The sequence below is a fragment of the Sarcophilus harrisii genome, chromosome 1 (assembly GCF_902635505.1).
Source record: "Sarcophilus harrisii chromosome 1, mSarHar1.11, whole genome shotgun sequence".
NCBI lineage: Eukaryota > Metazoa > Chordata > Mammalia > Dasyuromorphia > Dasyuridae > Sarcophilus > Sarcophilus harrisii.
This window is the reverse complement of record NC_045426.1, coordinates 507672102-507691436: the sequence shown is the minus strand read 5'-3', so window position 1 is coordinate 507691436 and position 19335 is coordinate 507672102. Positions and strand designations below refer to the sequence as shown.

Here is a 19335-nt window from a genome sequence, read left to right as displayed (position 1 = left end):
TTTCTCTCTAGATCAGATTTTTCTTATGTATACATATTTATGCAATTATCTTGCTACACATCTTGGATGCAACATATTTTAACATATTTAACATGTATTGGACTACCTGCCATCTAGGGAAGAGGGTGGGTAGAAGGAGGGAAAAATTTGGAACAAAGTTTTGCAAGGGTCAGTATTGAAAAATTACCCATGCATGTTTTGTAAATAAAAAGCTTTAATAATAATAATAATAATAATAATAATAATAATAATAGACAAATGAAATACCTTAGCTACCAGCAGACTACAAGAAAAATTTCAAGCACTGAGACTATATTTCGGAAGCTGAAGTTAAAGATAGGTTCTTCTTAGAATTTCCTCAAAGTAAAGTTTAAGACATACATGGTAAAGCTTGGTAAATCCACATGCTACCTTTGCCCATTATTCCTACATTTAAAAAATTAAGATAACTTGATATCCAGAGAGACAAAATTTGTTTTAATAACCTACATTGACTTGATCTGCCTTCTTAGAGATAGAGCTATCTTCTGTTGCACCTTGCAAAATAAAAAGAACTTTTTCTAAGTCCCATGGTGGTGACAAACTTTCACCCCAACACCCCCCCCCTCCCAACTTAAACTTACTTTCCAGTGATTAAGTTTTGAGTTAGTCGATATTCCTTTATGTATAGTACTTATATTTTCAATGTCCCCATTAAGGAAACTTCCTCAGTGGCTAAACAATATACTGGAATCATCTATTTTAGAGCAGGAAGAGACTTTTAGATATCTTCTAATCTGGAGGTTCTTAACTAGGGTTTGTAAACTTGGTTTATTTTTCTTCACAATATTTTAATAACTATTTTATTATAATTGGTTTTCTTTGTTACCTCATGTGGTTTATTTAATTATTGATTAGGCTTTACCAGACTGCCAAAGGAGATGAGGACACAAAAAAGGATTAGCCAGCCATCTCTCTCTCCAGTCAGACTACTTTTACAGTGATAAAACTGAGGCACAAAGTAGAGGGTGAGGGGTGGAGGAAAGTTCTTAATCCACAGCATACTCTGAACAGTTTTAATATGCAACCTTTTCTAAAATGTGTATATAAGTGTCTTTCAATAGATTTTTGTTAGTCCTTCTGGGAGGTCCCTAAAATGCTTCAATGACAGTGACATGGTTAAAGAAGAATAGTCCCATTATTTTGCTTTATTGTATCAAAGAATTAAAGGCACAAACATAACTGATTTATCTGCAGTTCTATGCTTTATTACCTGAGATATGCATTATTAAAAAAAAAATAGAAATTTAATTATTCTTGCATATGTCACAGAATTAGGTGTCAGCTCCCCCTATTTCCCACCCACCCCCAACATTCAGAACTTCTTTTGAACTGTGATTGTATTTTTAGAAAGAAACAAACCAGTATACAAACCAAACACCAAACCCTGGTGAAATTTATGTGGATTAAAGCAGGGAGGGCACACACTTTAGTTGAACCATCCCCCAAGTCCCACCCTGAGGGTAGTTAGGAACAATAAACACTGGACATTGAAAGCAAGCTGTTAAAGGTCGGTCTTCTATCCTCCCAGAAACCCATCTTGGAGTACATTTCCAGAAAGGCAGGCTCATGGTTGCATGCAGCAGCATTTCTTTCCTTCCATTGGTCACTTTTCATCATCACGCCCATAGTTAATAGTCTGTAATGCCTGAGCTATGAGCATAGCCATTTCTCTGGTACCGGCAGCAACTACTCTGCATGACATGAGATCAAGAGGGCCCCCTGAAAAAAAGGAAAGGAAGAGGGAGACTGAAGTTACCTACTATCACTTTCAACATATTATTGTACAATTATGGTTGTAGAGCTAGACAGGACCTGGGAGGTCCCCTAACACATTTCTTTCATTTTGCAGATGAGGAGACTGAGGCTCAGGAACATCTTATAGATAGGAAGTGTCAGAGATGGGATCTGAACCAAGACCCTCTGATTCAATACAGAAATGCTAAAGCCCAGAAACTCTACCTATCTAGATATAGATATAATTGCCTTTATATTAAACAGAAATGAAAAGTGTGCAGATAAACATGGAGATAGCCAAGGGTATGTTGGTAAATGTTTAATTACTGGCTCTCTGGGGGTGGGGGAGAGTATGATACCCTTTTGAGTTTAATTTGCATGAGTAACATTTTTTCAATGCTTTTTTTAAAGCCTAAACAATAAATCAAGCCCTGATTTCTAATATTTGCTGATTTCTGAGGTGTAAATGATCACACTAAAAATTTAACAATTGTCCCACTCCAACACACCTCTAAAGCTAGCCCTGTCTTGAAAGTATTTGTCTTAGTATCTGATCTGGGATAAGATGTTTTTTTAGACAGTGGAGCCAAAAATTATGATTTTGAAGTTCAAATTTTCAGTCAAGTAAAATAATATGAAAGAAGAATGATTATGTTCAAATACAAAAGATAAGTGATAAGCATGTGATCACAGGTACATACTATTCACACAGATTGGCATAAGAAATTACTGTAAATAGGAATTTGGGGGGAGTTTTATAGAAGCCACAGATAACACATAAAAGCCAGTATATGACACAGAAAAAAAAAAAAAACTTAGAAATTCAGAAATACATAAAATATGCTTATGACCAAATATTTTATTCAAATTTTACAAGAAGGCACTGTAAACATTCCCTAAAAGAAAAAGAAATTTCAGACCTCTCTGGTATGAAGGAGGGTCAAAAAATTATGTGGATTTTCCAGATCATGGAGATGCCATGTACCTAATTCCTGTGAGTAGTTGTGTGGGTATGTGCATACATACACACACATGCACATTTTAAGGGGCGGGGGAGAAGCATTGATTTCTTTGGACACTGTGCCTTTTGGCCATGCACAGGAGTGAATTTAATGACACATTACAGATATGATTAAAAACTCTGATACTATTTCATTTCTCTTGAGATTCTGACAGGATCTCAGAGGAGGTGCATTTTTATCTCTAGGGAGAAAATGGAAGAGAAGATATTCTGCTGTTTTGAGTTTTAATAGAAACTTTGTTAGTAAGGTCTGTATTTTTTATTAGTAGTGATTACACACAATTTAGACTAACCCTATTGTTTTCAACTTGTTAGAAACTACAGGAAAAGGCAGCATTAGAACCTGCTTACCTAAGAACTGGAAAATTGAAGGGATACCCATCAATTGGGGAATGGCTGAATAAATTATGGCATATAATTATGATGGGATTATGAGCAAGATGCTTTCACAAAAACTTGGAAAGACTTCCTTGAGTTGATGCAAAGGGAAATCTATTGTCTACACAGTAACAGCAATGCTATAAAATGATCAGCTGTGAATGATACCAATATTCTCATCCAAGATAATTCTGAAGGACTTATGATGAGAAATGCTATCCATAACCCAAAACTGATAGTGTCTGAATACAGAAGAAAGCATACTTTTTTTTTTTAAACTTTATTTTTCTAGAGGGCTTTTTTGTTTTCTTTATAACATGATTATGGAAATGTTTTGCACGACTCTACATGTATAACTTATATTGAATCACTTGCATTTTCAATGAGGGGGAGTAGGGAAGGAGAGAAAAACAGAATCTGGAACTCAAGTTTTAAAAAATGAATGTTGGAAGTTTTTACATGTAATTGGGGAAAAATAAAATACTAAATTAAAATCTGCCTGCCCCCCAAAAAAAAGAAAGAGAAAAGAATTCACTTGTCTGAGTAATGGCACTCCAAGCAAACAAGGAAACAAGGTACTATTTTACCTTGCTTACATTCTCTTTGTGATGTTACAAAGGTGAAACAAAACCAAAGAAGGGGACAGTCACTCACCTGAAGTGTCTATCACAATACCACCTGCTTCCCTAATTATGACAGTGGCAGCTGCTAAGTCCCAACAATGCAAGCCAAATTGATAATATGCATCTGCAGCGCCAGAGGCTAGGTGACACAAAGCCAAGGTAGAACTTCCAATCACACGCACCCTGAATCATCATGAGAAGAGATGAAGTTATTTCCAGTTCTGGGAAGACACACACACACGGAAAAACCCATCCGTAAATGGTAACAAGTTTCAAATTGAATTTTTTCTTTTAACTAGCTTGTATCCTGATTTCATTAGATGTCATCTATTTTCCTGCAACATGCACCCAGTAATTAAGGATAAGTCATAATATATCTATTAACAGATTCTATGTTATGCTGGGCAGTGTACGGTGGAGTGACATGTCGTGCTAAGTCCAGAATCAGTAACAGCTAGCTTCAGATCTTCCCAACAGCTATTATTGCTGGCCCGCTACCTTAGCTCAGATTTGGTTTAGGTATTTTTTATATAGGCTTCTTTGTGTGCATGTTGTTTTTCCCCATTGGAATGTAGGCTCCTTGAGAGCAGGAACTCTTTGTATAGTGTCTAGAACAGTATTTGGCACACTATGGAGTCTTAATAGATGCTGGTTGACTGAATGATTTCAAATCCTTCCTTTGGTATTTGAGTTGTGCAGCCCAAAGACTTTACTTCTTTGAACTTATTTCTTCATCTGTAAAATGGAGCTAATAATACAGCATCTATCTCATAGATCGCAAATGGGATAATGTGTGTGGGATAATGTGTGTGTGTGTATATAAAGTGCTTTGCAAACTTAAGTGCTACATACATATCAGCTACTATTACGAAAAGTTTAGGGTTTGAAAGCAGAAAGTCATCTGTGAAGAACAATTCCCCCTGCCTTCAAACTAATTTTTAATTGGTCATTAGGTGAATGGTCTGATGAAATCTTAGATCCAACAATAAGTCCTGTGATCATGGTCACCTAATTTTACAAAACCATGGAAACCTGAGCCAAAAAGGAAGAGAAATCATCAAAGGTATCTTCTTTCTGATACTTGGCAGGATGTGCCTATGTAATCTCTGACCTTATGGATCTTCAAGGATAAATCACTTATACCCCAGTGCCTCCTAAAGCTTCATCGTGATCTGTATTATTCTGATATAGCCCCTTTGTGGTTTTCCAATTGGAATCCCTGTGGAGTTTGGCAACATTGGACAAATGGTACTTTTCTGCTCAATCATAAGCACATTCTGAGAATTAAAAGTTCAGTCCTAGAATAAAAAACTCATACCCATGAGCTTTGGCATGGAGTAACCTCTCCATATTACTGAAGAACAATTTCAGAGTATCAGGATCACGCTTTGGACCAATTTCTGTTAAAACCAAGGCCTTTGAGAGATCTGTAATAAAAAGAAAAAAAAAATGCCTACATTTAGACAAACTGATGCAGAACAAAATGAACGGATTTAGAAGTATAACATTTACAATAATTACAACCTAAGAAAGAAAGGAGAACTCTGAGTGAACAAAAAACAAATAATAATCCCAAAGAGTAGAAAATGAAACCATACATTCCTCCTTTAGAGAGAGGTGGGAAACCATAAGGTCAGAAGGTTAGTACTGTGTCAGATGTAGTTACTAAATTGTTGATATTGTCTATTTCAAGAGAGGTTCACTTCTAGAGTAGAAGTAGATATATCTAGTGATGAAAAAACAAATGATATCAATAAAAATTAATTTTTTAAAATCCTAATTAAATAATTAGAAAAATCATTGAGAATCTTGACAATTTCTCCCAATTGAAATGCCATTTTTTTCCTTACACTTAATCAGTATATCAGAATTTTCAGTCTCTTATTCTAGAATGAAGAAGGCTTCTTCTTAAGAAGATAATTTAGAACTAGAAATTCATTTTCATCTAGCCCATGAATGCTTAATTGCTTCACTTAAGAATAGAGATATGGCGAGATAAAGGAGATAAAAGAAAAAGCTAACTTGTCAAGTTAGTTACTGCCTTCATTATTATTAATTATTTCAAAAGCTGCTTTCTTTTTATAGATTGCAAGGGCAACTGCTTTAATGTGTTTTTTTTTCCCTTATGGATAATAATAGCACCTATCTCCCAGAGTTGTGAGGAGCAAATGAGATAATAACTGTGCTTAGCACAGTGTCTGACACATAGTAAGTGCTGTAAAATATTAACTTATTGTTATTACTTCATTTAACAAATAACGTGAAAAGCCCTGTAAACTTTGGCAGTGAACTGAAAAATGACTGAATTTCCCACCTTCTGAAACTCTGGACAAGCTAATTCTCCTTTCTGGTCCTTAACTTCTTCATATGCCAAATGAGGCATTACCTCATTACCTACCTTCTAGCTCTAAATCTATGTTCCTTTTCCTAAGATAACCCCCCCCCCCATATTTTCATGAATCTATGGTATTTAGAAGGAAAACAATTCCAAAATGTCATTGCTGAACTGCTTGAACAAATCCCAAATCAGACCTAACCTTACAATAAGAAAAGAGCTACCCTTCAATTTTTTTTTTTTTTCTATTTGCTATAATCATGCAGGTGGAAATGTTTCCTAAGAGAAGGCAGCTTTCATCCTTCCTAAACAGTCACTTTTTAAAATCTGTTCTAATATAAAAATATATCAAGGCTGTTTATTCAATATAATTAGATGCAACAAATGCAAAGAACCATTTTGGAAAGAGGATGTTTTTGAAGGTGTATATTCGAGATTTGTCCTTCAGAAAAGCGAATGAATACAGACCATCAGATTAAATGAATCCACTCTTTAATGGAAGCTATAAATGTTACCAAAGCTAGAGAGATAGACTGATGGAAGAGACAGTAGAGGTTGATGGCACCTAATATGTAACATTTTTGTAGTGATCAAAAAGCAGTTTATCTTTGGCTTTTCTCATACCTACACCCAAAAGCAAGGGAATTTAGCATATGCTGCAAGTTGCATCAGGCCTAATTGCTCAGGCACAGTGTAGTGTAACTAGGTGTGGACTTAGATTATAATAAAATAGGCTTGCTGCTCTATGAAAAATTAATACAATTATGCTTAATTTAATGAACTCAATTATATTTTAGCATCATAAAGGATCTTAACAAGGAAGCAGACTGAACATATGAAGACAGTTTCCTCTCAAAATGTATCCCACACTGGGATTTTGGGAACTTCCACTTTCTCACCTTCAAGCTTTTCTATAAAATGTTTGCTCCTGCACAAGATGCCAGCTGCCTTCAGGGGCTCTGAGTTATTCAATGCCAGACACACCCAGAATTTTTCTGGGATCCACATTCTGTAAAAATCCAGTACCAGGAAACCTTGTAGCTGAATCTGCCATTGCAACAACAGACAATGGAAAGAACTAATTCCAGGTGCTGATCATAATCTCTCAATGCTCCATCTGGATAAGATCTCCATTAATTTATATACACCTCACCCTGCACTCACATGGTATGAAGCTGTGTTAGGTTTTTTTTTTTTTTTTTAAATCTCCTTTCAAATCACATTTCCCTTTCCTATGGTACTGTTCAATGCCTTTTTTTTTTTTTTTTTTTCCTCCTCTTTAAGGGCATGGTTCCGAACTCATCTTTCAGTAAAGCTTTTAGCAGAGGCTTAGCACAACAGCTAGACCCAATTCTCAAACTAGTCTAGATCTTTAACCTACAAATCTTAGTTCATGCCTTGACAGGTATTGCTCTAGGTATAGAGTGAGGGTAGCAACATAGGAGAATGATTGGAGGGAAAGGGAGATTGGTCTTGAAAACCCATCTGGAAGAACAATAGAACTTCAAGTATGCTAGGACAGGTGCAAATGCTTGGTAGAAATACCATGCTTCTACAAATAAGCACTCTTCTCACCCAATTTGCAAGTCTTACACGTTAGTGTATCTGGAAGTATGCAATCTTCTTCCTCTAGAAACAAAGTACCTTTCCCAACCACTTGTAAATCACAGATAATAACCAAAATACCTTGAGCATACAACAGCCCTTGATGGCTTCCATGTTTTCAAATTCTGGATGGACTCCCCTCTCTACTATACACTAATTCTTTCTCTCTAAGGGAATTTGCATTTGCCACAATTTCCCCTTTTCCTCTTTAATGATTTACAGCTAGTTAGTTCTTCCTCAGTCTGTCCTCAGTGCCTCTCCCCCTCTCTATTTCTTTCCTGTCACTTCCTTTTCCTCCTTCTACCTCTATCTCTTAATTCTTGTTTGATTATATCAGGAAAAAATATTTTTCTGTTCCTTATCTTTTCTCTTTCCATTTGTGATCCTAAAATTAACCTAAGTTTTCACAGTATTAGTGATACAACTTTACAAGGGAAAAAATCAAATAACATATTTTGAAGTTAAATTAGACATAATATAGGGTATTCCCCCAAATTTTTGTGCAGTTTTAAGCTACTGAAGAGCTTTAATATAAAATCTTAGGCTATCTAGAAGGGATCAGCTAAATCATTTAGACTAATCTGTATCTGAGCAGAAATTTTCTACAACATCCTTGATAAATATTCAAATTCTTCTTGAACGTCTCCTCCCTAGTTGACAGCCAATTCCACTTTTAAACACTTCTAATTATTACAAAGTTTATTTTTCAATAGATTCAGCTGGATTCTGCCTCTCTACGATAGCCATCTTTTGTTCCCAATCTAGTTCTGACTTCTTGTGCCAAGTAAAACTACTTAATCTCATCTCTTGAATCAGGAAGTCCTGAATTCAATCTAGTTTTAGATACTGAACAAATAACTTATTCTGTATTTCAGTTCTCTTAATTGTAAAAAGAAGATAATAGCACTTACCTTCCAGGATCAAATGGGGAGAGGAGAAAGGATGAGATGAGAAAAGAAGAGGAAGGAGGAGGAGGAGGAAGAAAAGGAGGAGGGAACAACAAAGGGGAGTGGGGAAAGTAAGTTGAGAGGTGGAAGAACCATAGAAGTACAATGTCAAGAGGAATAAGGGAGGATAGATCAGAAAGTTGCAAGCCTGCAAGTGTTTCTAGGAATTGAGAGCTAGGGCAGGAGAAGTGGCTGATGTCTATTTCAGTTTACAATAAGGCAGCTCTTCCCTCCCTATAGTAGGAATTACCTCTTCTCTCTTATTGAGAAAGAGATGTGTTTGAGACAGTGAGCATTTGCCTATTTCTGAGATGTAAAGGCTTGCAACTTCCTCCTCCTGCTTCATCAGATAAAGGAATAGAAAAGGCAATAAGTATTTATAGGGTACTTACTATGTGCCAAACACTGTACTAAGTATTTTACAAATATTATCTCATTTAATCCTCACAATAAGGCACTATTGTGATTTCCATTTTAAAGTTGAGGAAACTGAAGTAACAGATTAAATGGCTTGCCCAATGTCTCACCTATTAAATGTCTGAAACTGAATTTGAATTTAGATCTTCCTGACTCCAAGTCAGTGCTCTATCCATAGCACCATCTTAATAACCACAATAAAGGCTTTTGTCATCTGGCCTCAGGTAGGGAGATGGGAAAGAAAACACTGAGGAAGCCAGAAAGAGAATCATTTAAAAAGCACGTAGGAGTAGGAATGGAAATGGAAATGTTGAAACTGAGAGTACTCATTTCTATGAGTAATGCCTATTAAAAGGCGAAGACCTAGTTCCTCCATCAACTCCAGCTAGAGCAGGTTCCTTATCTTTTTTGGGTCTTGGAAACTTGTTAGTAATCTGGTGAAGCCTCTCTGTAGAGCACTCTGTAGAATAATGTTTTAAAATGCATGCAAAAAAATCGTAAGATTACAAAGTAAACCAGTTAGCCTTATGGTATAACTCATAATCCCCTCCTACTGGGGAAGCTGATGCTGGTGCATTGCTTGAGATCAAGTGTTCTGAACTTTAGTAGAGTCAAAGGTGATCCATCAGGTGTCTGTACTAAGCCTAGCACCAATATGGTAAACTCCTGGTAAATGATGAGCCATGAAATGATGAGAGTAAAATATACTGTTAAAGGTAGGATGAATGATTCCAGGTTAGAAAAACAGAGCAGGTAAAAAACTTCATGCCAAATCAGTATTGAAATAAGGTCTGCAAATGTTACAGCACTCCCTGCCTAGGCAAGAGGGAGCATCCCACTCTCAAAAACATCAACAGGCATAATAACAACAAAGGGAGCCAATACAGTTAGCAAAAAAAAGTTTAAGTTTATGAACTCTAGCTTAAAAACTCTTGGAAAATAACTCCATGGAGCATGCTTGAAACTGGGTTCCTACTGACATCACATCCGTTTTGGTTCTTTCCAAGGTGCCATGTGTCTGAATCAGAACTAAAAAATCTGGTGCTTTGGGATAGTATAGTGAACTCTGGATGGTTCTTTGGTCATCAAACTATGAAGAGCCACCATGAGGTCGTTTCCTAGAATTTAAAGGGAATGACTCCATCCTTTTGATCTTTCTCTCTTCCTATCTACAGAGCATGTCAGGACTCTTCAAGCTTAGAGGGGATAAAAACCTTCCCAAACCCCAGCAGGAATGACAAACTGATCACATATGGCACTTAGCATATTTATAGGTAAGTCTGAGACTGGATCTCCCAAGTCCTAACTGATTCTTCTGCTTTATATTTCTTTCCTGAGTTTAGGGAATTGAGGGGCAACCATAGAACAGTCCTTTCTAGCCTTGGAGGCGACCATGTAAGTTTGAGAAGGTAGGAACACAACTTTGTCAGTTTACAAGGTTCCACAAAATGTTTCATGTTTTTAAGTTTTAGTCGTTTTCCTCCCAAGAAGCAACAGTACTTATGTTACTATTAGTTTTGTTTGTTAATTGGTTTTTGTCCTCTTCTTGAAGAGGACCACAATGACATCACTATGTTAGAAGCCAGTTACTGTCTCTGACTATGGCTGATCAGACCAATAAGAGCTTGGAATGCTCTGCCACAAGTAAGGGACAAATAGTTCATATGAACAATTGGGACAGATTCTCTAACTTTGCATGTCTTTCATTTCTTCTGAGTAAATTCAATTCTGCTTTGCTCATAGAGCACAGTACCTTTTATGAGGGAATGCCATGCTGAGTGGTCCTGTGCCAGCGTCTCCCATGTCACGTAATTAATGCTAAAGTTCTTAAGAGAGACCTGGACAGCATCCTTGTATTGCTTTTTCTGGCCATCTTGTGTGTGCAACATTATGATTTCTCCATAAAATAGTCTTTTTGAAAAGCATACATTTGGCACTCGATGTGGCCAGTCCAATGAACCTTACTCTCTACAGCAGAGTTTGAATGATTGGTAGTTTAATTCAAGACAGGACCTCAATGTCTGGTATCTTATCCTGTCAAATGATCTTCAGAATTGTCTTCCTAAGACAATTCCGATAGAAGTGATTCAGTTTCATAGCATGGTGCTGGTATACTGTCCAGATTTCATAATCATAGAACAATGAGATCAGCAAAATGGCTCTGTAAACCTTCAGTCTGGGAGGAGTCAGCTTCACTACTCTTCTCTCCTACACTTTCCTTCAGAGCCTCTCAAACATTAAGCTAGCTCTGGCAATGCAAAATGTCAGTTGAGAGGGGTTATGGAAAGCTACATCAAAATTTGGTTGCCCAGAGAAGTTCATCTTAGTTTTGTTAATATTGTATTTCCAGAATTTCTTTTGTCTGGATGAAATAAAATCTGCCTTATATCTGATGAATAATAATTTTATATGAGCACCTTTTTAGTCTCTGAGAGACCTTCTACATGATTAAAACCTAATTTAAGTCATTCTCTGCAGTTTTGGGGTGGGAAATAAAAAAAAAAAAATCAAAAAAGTAGAAGTAAGAGAACCTAACCTCTCTGGAGACCAGGCTTCCTTGGTCTAAATATAGCTCATGTTCCCAAGGTCCAGAATGAATGACCCTCTGGAGAGAAAGAGAAAATGAATGTTCCAGGCTTTCTAAGTCATAATCATAGTTCTTACACATGTACACAGTACTTTGAGATTCTTAAAAGTAACTTTTTTTTTTTTTTTTTTTTTAAAGAGGATTCGATTCAACAACCATTTATTTTTTACTTTGTACAAGGCACTGTTGAGTGAAGAAGATACACATATAAAGTTGGAGTCAAAACCATCCTACTCCATTTTAGTCTTGATTCCTTATTGTGAAAACATGTCTCAATTCATCACAAATAAGCTTCAGATGAAGTACTAGAAGAACTTTGATCATGTTTGGACAAACTGACCATGTTGTAGGACTACCTAGGAATTATTGAAGGAATTGAAAAGGAAGAAAATTTCAGATATTGAATTCTAAGTTAAATCCTTGAAAACAAACTCCCCTGAGAAGAACAAAAAGAGATCTCGGTTTTGTCTTCCATCATTACTCCTTCCTTTTGCCTTGACTAGAGGAGGAAGATAGTTTTTCATCTTCTCATCAGTGTTCTAAATGGCATCCCTAAATCAGCTGTCTTCAGTAATGTCTACATCATTGGGGCCAAGGGCAGATTAGACTCACGGCTGTACAAGGAATTCTGCAAAGAGGTTACACTGTCTACAAGAATAACTTCTTGAACACTCCATGAATGAGTGATCAGAACTTCTAGCAACTAAAACCTATGACCATTTTACCACATATGCATTTAAACTTGAGTGCACTTTCCCCTGGATTCTGCATATTTTGGGGGAAAGAATATCCTAGAATTTTTTTGGAGGAGATATTTTTGTAAGTTTTACTTAGTATACAATCTTGGTAAATAAAGCTTTCTAAATAATACTTAATATTGGCTGACTAAATATTTGCCAGCTGATAATCTTGGCCTTTTAAGTGTTGGGAGTAGGGAGACAGGGAAGGAGGAAAGCAAAAGGGGAGGGAGGGAGGGAAAGAAAGAAAGAGAGAGAGAGAGACACAGAGACAGAAACAGAGATAGAGCCCAAGACTGCCAGACTAGGTTCAATAGTGGTAGGAGGAGTTGGAAATCGACACCTCAATTTATATAGACAACATTAAGATTAAAAAAACAAACCAACAAACCTCTAAAATAGTTCAATCCTTTAAGCTGCATTCCAATCCTGCTTATGTATTTTGTATAGAAAACATCTTAATCTCAGGGAAAAACAAAACAAAACAAACTGAGCCTCTGATCAGTCCTTGCCTAAAGTATCACAAATTGCTCAGATTAAGGGCAGCTGTCACTAATAAACTTTTATCCTGAACATCTGTAGCTAATATCCCCCAGAGGTATAAATTCAAACAGAGTCTGATTTCTGCTCACTAGCACCAATAACTAAATTAGTACTGAATAGATTTTTATTTAGTCTTGAAGTAAGAGATAATGAGCTCAATGTAGATTGAACCAGGAGTGGAGAGAGTAGAAACATATTAGTGAAGTTAGGTAGGTCAATGGATAGAGGACTCAACCTACACTCACAGAAAGATCTGAATTTAAATTCAGCCTTAGACATTTATTAGCTCTGTGACCCTGAAGAAGTTATATAACCTCTGACACAATCTCAGTTTTCTTAACTGTAAAATGGGAATCATGATAGCATCCAACTCCAAGGCTGTTTTGAGGACCAAATAAGATTATTTGTAAAGTGCTTATGCCTGGCACATAATTGGTACTTAACATATGCTCATTCTCCCCCAATAGTGTTGGGCTAACTATTCTGGAAAAAACGATTTGGAACTATTGCCCAAACTTTACTAACCTGTATATGCTATTTGGCTTAGTGGTATTACTATTAGGCATATCTCTCTCAAGGAAATTAAGCACTGAGAAGATATATACAGACATATTTTCATCAAGGCTTTTTGATGTGGGAAAGAACTGAAACAAAATAGATACCTATTAAATGAGAAACAGTTAAATAAACTGACATATGAAAACCATGGAATTTTATATGGTATAGGAAATGAAGGTGACTTATTCAGAGAAATATTAAAATACTTATATTAACTTATGTAGAGGAGAGTGATCAGAACCAGATGAATGCATTAAAAAAATCTCAATAATGTAAGACAAATTATTCTACAAGACTTCAGAATATGGATTGAATGAGATAATATTTGTAAACCACTTAAGAACAGTTTCTGCCACATAGAAGCTGCTTAATAAAATTGTTTTGTTTTTTTCCCCCATTACTAACCCAAATCAGCCAACCAACAATCATGATCTCAAAAAAATAATACTTAAAATATATCTGATATCTTTGGATGGGAGGGGGAGAGATTAGAGGCATGGAAACAAGTGAGTATTCTCAGATATTGTCAATGCCTTGATTTGTTTTGACTACATTTGTTATAAGAGTAAGGTTCTATATGGAGGAGGGAGGTAAGAAAGTCAAAGAAATTAAGATAAGTTGAACCTATATAAGGCTGATTGGCAAAATTCAATTAAAAATAAAAACTGACTTGGTCACCAGATTTCAGTCATTGTAATGATGAAGTCCCTTTTCTAGGAGAGATAAGAAATTAAGCACATTTCTTTCCTCAATTAAAATGCAAACTCATTGAACAAAGCCCAGACCAACCTGTCTCTCTGGATACTCTAAGCCTTTGTTCATTACAAAAGGCCCCTTGACCTCGTCTGCCAGTGTATAACCGTTCTTCAGTACAGTGGTAAATCACTCCAAATTCAAGCTATAATTTTTTTTAAATGAAAGAAAAAAAAAAAAAAAAAAAAAGGAAGGTTAGTAAAATTATATCTCATCATTACAATGGGAAATGAATGATGGTGATTATAAAGATATGGTTGGGAATAAAACTATGATAAATAAAACACAAGTTGATTTCCATAAATCTCAGCCAAAACTCAAAAGTTAGAGGGTCATAAAGACATTTCTGAGATTTTCAAAAAGCATAAAAGTCACATTTAAGATGCTCTATAAAGACAAAATTAGAACAATTCTAATCTAAATCATCAATTAGGCTGTGAAGCTACCTCTTAGCACAGTGCCTAATACATAATAGACACTTAAAGTATACTGACTCTTGTCTGCCAAAATAACCAATAATTGGTAAATTTCTTGAAATATTTTCATTCTTCATAAAGTTCCGCATTTTTTCTGTTAAAAAAGAAATGAATTGCTAACTAAATGTCCTCAGAATTGCTGAAGTGTGAAGAATGTAACCTATCGCCAACAATAACATAGAAAATGTTATTGAAATGTCAACTAAGAGTCACAAAAGTACAAAGACAGCCCTATGAAGGTGTGGGGTGGGGGAAGAGTAAGGAGAAGGACAAGGAAGGAGATATAAATATCTCATCTATTTAAAAAGCTAAAACAAAACAAAACAAAACAAACAAACAAACAAAAAAAACCCAATCACAAGAAAAAACTGCTAATAACCTGAAAAGAAAAAGAAAACAATTGAGTTGTTTTATGTCAACATGCTTTGGACACATTTCTCCTTTTGTTTTGAAGGTGGAGGGCACTGGTAAGGCAGGTGAAAAGGAAGGCAGGAGAAGTGTGTTACACCCTAAAAGCAAATATGGAAATGTTTAAGTCTAACACCTGGTGAGAGACCAACAAACCCCAGAAGTCCTGGGTTTTGACCAGTTTGGAACGAGTCCATACTAGAACAAACACTTATTCTGTCCAAGTTTTGGTCTAATATATTCACAGGGAGACACTTTTATTCTACAGATGATCCCTGGTGTTCAATCTAGAATAGGTCTGGTCTGACCTCAAGAGGGCTAAATGCAAGCAACTATCAGTTTTGTACCACAGCTGACCCCCACACACAGATTAGGTTTAATACCGATTTGACATCTTGGGAAATCTTTGACAACTGGCTCCAATTTCAAGGTTTCTCTGGATCAGAAGGTATGGCCTCATCTTATAATCTGGAAGCTAAACCTGAACCAGATATGCCTTTATGAATAGGAAGAACAAGAGATGGCTCACTAAGGCACCTCAGCATTTTAGAAAGTTTGATGTGGAATTCCTGTGAAAAATCTAAAACAATTGCTTTCAAAAAGTCACTCAATATTAAGGTTTCAATCACAGAAATAACTGTGGATAGCCATCCTACAAAACTTTCAAACCTATGATATTTTCACTGCCACTTGTCACTCAATCATTTTTTCAGTCATGTCGGATCAGGAATCCATCTGGAGTTTCCTTGGCAGAGATACACTAGTGGTTTGCCATTTCTTTCTCCAGATCATTTTACTGATGAGGAAAGTGAGGCAAACAGGTGTAAGTAACTTGCACAGGGTCACACAGCTAGTAAGAGTCTGAGAGTGGGTTTGAACCTGGATTTTCCTGACTCCAGGCCTAGTGTTCTATTCACTGTGCCATCTAACTGCCCACACTGCTCTGTAATATTTTAATTGTATCACAGTAAAGCATCTTCTGATGGCAAGACTTGGTTGACTCAGTATCTTTACTATAGATGTTTAATGTCATATCATTTTGCTTATTGATTGCACAAAATATTGTTTAGTGTCAAGTATAGTATTTTAAATAGAAATAATTATAATTCATTTCTCTTTTTCAGTTTCAACATTAGCTTTCTTTCTTATTTTGACAACATAACATAGTGAACAGAAAGCTCAACCTCAGAGCTAGAAATATCCATGTTCAAGTCTCGCCTCTTATATGTACTAGCTGCTAGATACTCAGGAAGACACTTCACCTTTCAAGTATCCAGTCAACTCTTAAAAAATATGAAATACAGAAAAGATATTGATCTATATTGTTTAAGAGAATTTCCTCATCTGGGAGTTTCCTGTACCAATGAAATCACATCTTGTACCTATCCCTATTCTTACTTGTTTTTATTGTTAGCTCTTGGGAGTAAAAATACTTCCATCCCAGTGCATATCAGCCATCATTCTTTTAGAGATATAGCCAGTCAATTGTTCCTATATGTATTATAGCTACAGTTACTTAATTTTTGTTACCAAAGTCTGACTGTCAAATGGCTCAAAATTAGAAGCCACCATCATTTCATCAGCATAAATGACATTAAACAAGAGGCATTAATATCCACTTTGCCACATCCTATCCTATCTTATCCACACCCTAAGAATCATGGGATCTTTCCACCTGACTTGAAAATGAAACCTTTATATTGCTTTCTTTCCCAATAGGAGTTTTTCCCAGAATATCTGTAACAGTTCATAGCTCCACCAAAAGCACTTTAACATACCTGTTTCTCCACAGCTACATCAGTATTTGTTATTTTTCTTCTTTGTCAACTTTGTCAATCTGATGGATATGGCAAAGAATCTGAGCTGTTTGAATTTGCACTCATGTAATTATTAGTGATTTTTAGAGCGTTTTCTCATGCTACTATTGATAAGTTGGATCTCTTTTCTCTGAAGAAAATATATATTCTTATAAATTTTAATCTGTTCCTGATGTACCTTAAAAATGAATGTATTTTAGGATGGAAAATAACATCTACATTCAGAGATAACTATGGAGATTGAATGTGGATCGAAGCATACTGTTTTCATCTTCCCCTCCCCCCCCCCTTTCTTTTGTTTTTTTCCTCTTTGGTCTGATTTTTCATACAACATGACAAATATGGAAATATTTTTTAAATGACTATACATATCTAATCAATGTCAGATTGCTTGTTATTTTAGAAAAGGGGGAGTAAAAGAAGAAAAAAATGTGGAATGCAAAATCTTATAAAAATGAATGTTGAAAACTATATTTACATGTAATTGGAAAAATAAAATCCTATTGAGAAAAACAATGTATGTCTATATTTTGAAAGATTTTCATTACATATAGCTTGGAGATTATAAATATTTGATATAACTATCAATTAGAAATAAAACTATTACATTTTTATTTATCAGTGCTATATCTGAGTGATTGTGGGCAATTATTCCAGGATAGTTTATTTGAATTTTCAGAGTAATTTTGAGGTCTCAACAAATTGCAATATTGCAAATATTTTGAGGTCTCAACAAATTGCAATATTGCAAATAGTAATCTTTTTTTTCCATGAAAGACATTGAGTTTCTAAGTCTAACTGGAACTACAAGATCATGTCTTAAATCAGTGCTGCTACTCTATGATTTCCTAGTACAATTGGAATTAAACAATAAATCCAGACTCCATAAGGATATATCCATAACATTGGTGGTAATGACCCGATTCTAAATTACTATCATAAATCCCTTCATTTCTATAAAAAAAAAAAAATCCACATGACTCAGTTATTTGTTCAACCTTTTTCTGTTGAAATAGTTCGTGGAGTACATGGTTGGTTCATGTGAATTTTGCCTATGGCAAACTTCCTGATTCCATGCTTTCATCTAAACCTGTAAAATAGTTACAATGTGTCAGCTTCTACTATTGCTTAATGATATGATAGCTGCTTTTAAATTATTTGTCATATACTTTGAGAACATCTATTAATCCTCTATCTTAGCCACCATGGGGATAATGAGTTTTTTGTTTTGTTAATATTGTAAGGGGTTTAGATAGCATACTTTCCAAAACTGTTATAGTTCATTTTAAAGTTCCCAAAAAAGTATACCCAAACTAGAATCATGCAGGCATTAATTATGTTAAATATGTTCTTTCCATTAAGTTTTGATTTTTATGATAGTAGTAAGTCTTTACACATACACACACACACAAACAAATTTATAAACCCTGCTTTCCCTTGATGATATGGTGCTTTATTTGTTTTTCCTGGAGGATACCAAGGTATTTTTAAATCTCGCCTTCATCCTTTGATTCAATTTAACTTCTAAAGTCAAGCTCAAGAATTCAGTATCTATTTTAGTGTACATTAAGAATTTTACATTTATCAAGTCAAAAAAAATAGACATTTTAAAATCCTTGAAGATTTCACTAGATGGAGAAGCTGCTTAATTGTTTTTCACTATAGTCATATAACTTTAGTTATGTATATCAAGTGAGTAATACTATGTATAGCTATGTATATTGAGTAATAAGATGTTTTGATGTGGCAATTAAGAACTATATGAAAGAATGCTCTGAATCACTAATAAGAGAAATGTAAATCAAAAGAACCCTGAGAATTCATTCATCCACTAAGAAAACTGGCAAAGATGACAAATCATGGGAGTAGTCAATGGGGAAATACTAATGTATGGATGGTAACCCTGAGAATTGGTTCAACCATTCTGAAAAGTAATTTTGAGTTATGTTAAAAAAAAAAAAAAAAAAAAAAAAGTGACTAAAATCTCCATTCCTTTTTGATCCAGAAAGTGCAGTATTAGGTATATATCTCAAATAGGTCAACAACAAAAGAAAGACCCTAAACATACCAAAATATTTATAACTATTTTTGTTGTAATAAAAACTAGAAACACAGAAGATTCTCATTGATTGAAGACTGGCTAAACAAATTGTAATGGAATACTGTTGTAAAAAAAAAAAAAAAAAAAAAGATAAATATGATGAATACATAAACATATGGGAAGACATATAGATTGGTAGCAAAGTGAAGCAAGCAGAATCAGGAAAACAATATACATGTGTCTATAAAATGGAAAGATTAACAACAAATCAATGAAACTGCTGTTAAATTATGGTGAGTAGGATTAGTGCCAA

The 19335-nt window shown here is 35.2% G+C and overlaps 1 protein-coding gene across 2 annotated transcripts in view; it reads right to left on the bottom strand.

Annotated features, from left to right (window-relative positions):
- Nucleotides 1–1225: 1225 nt before the first annotated feature.
- Nucleotides 1226–19335, bottom strand: part of IMPA2 (inositol monophosphatase 2) — a 69428-nt gene continuing 51318 nt past the window's right edge. For both annotated transcript variants that reach the window (XM_003760068.4, XM_031946656.1), the window contains exons 5-8: nt 14317–14425; nt 5117–5225; nt 3830–3981; nt 1226–1761 (exon numbers count right to left, since the gene is read on the bottom strand). In XM_003760068.4, the coding sequence (XP_003760116.1) occupies nt 1646–1761; nt 3830–3981; nt 5117–5225; nt 14317–14425 (486 nt within the window). In that variant the 3' untranslated portion in view covers nt 1226–1645. The remainder of the gene's footprint in view (nt 1762–3829; nt 3982–5116; nt 5226–14316; nt 14426–19335) is intronic.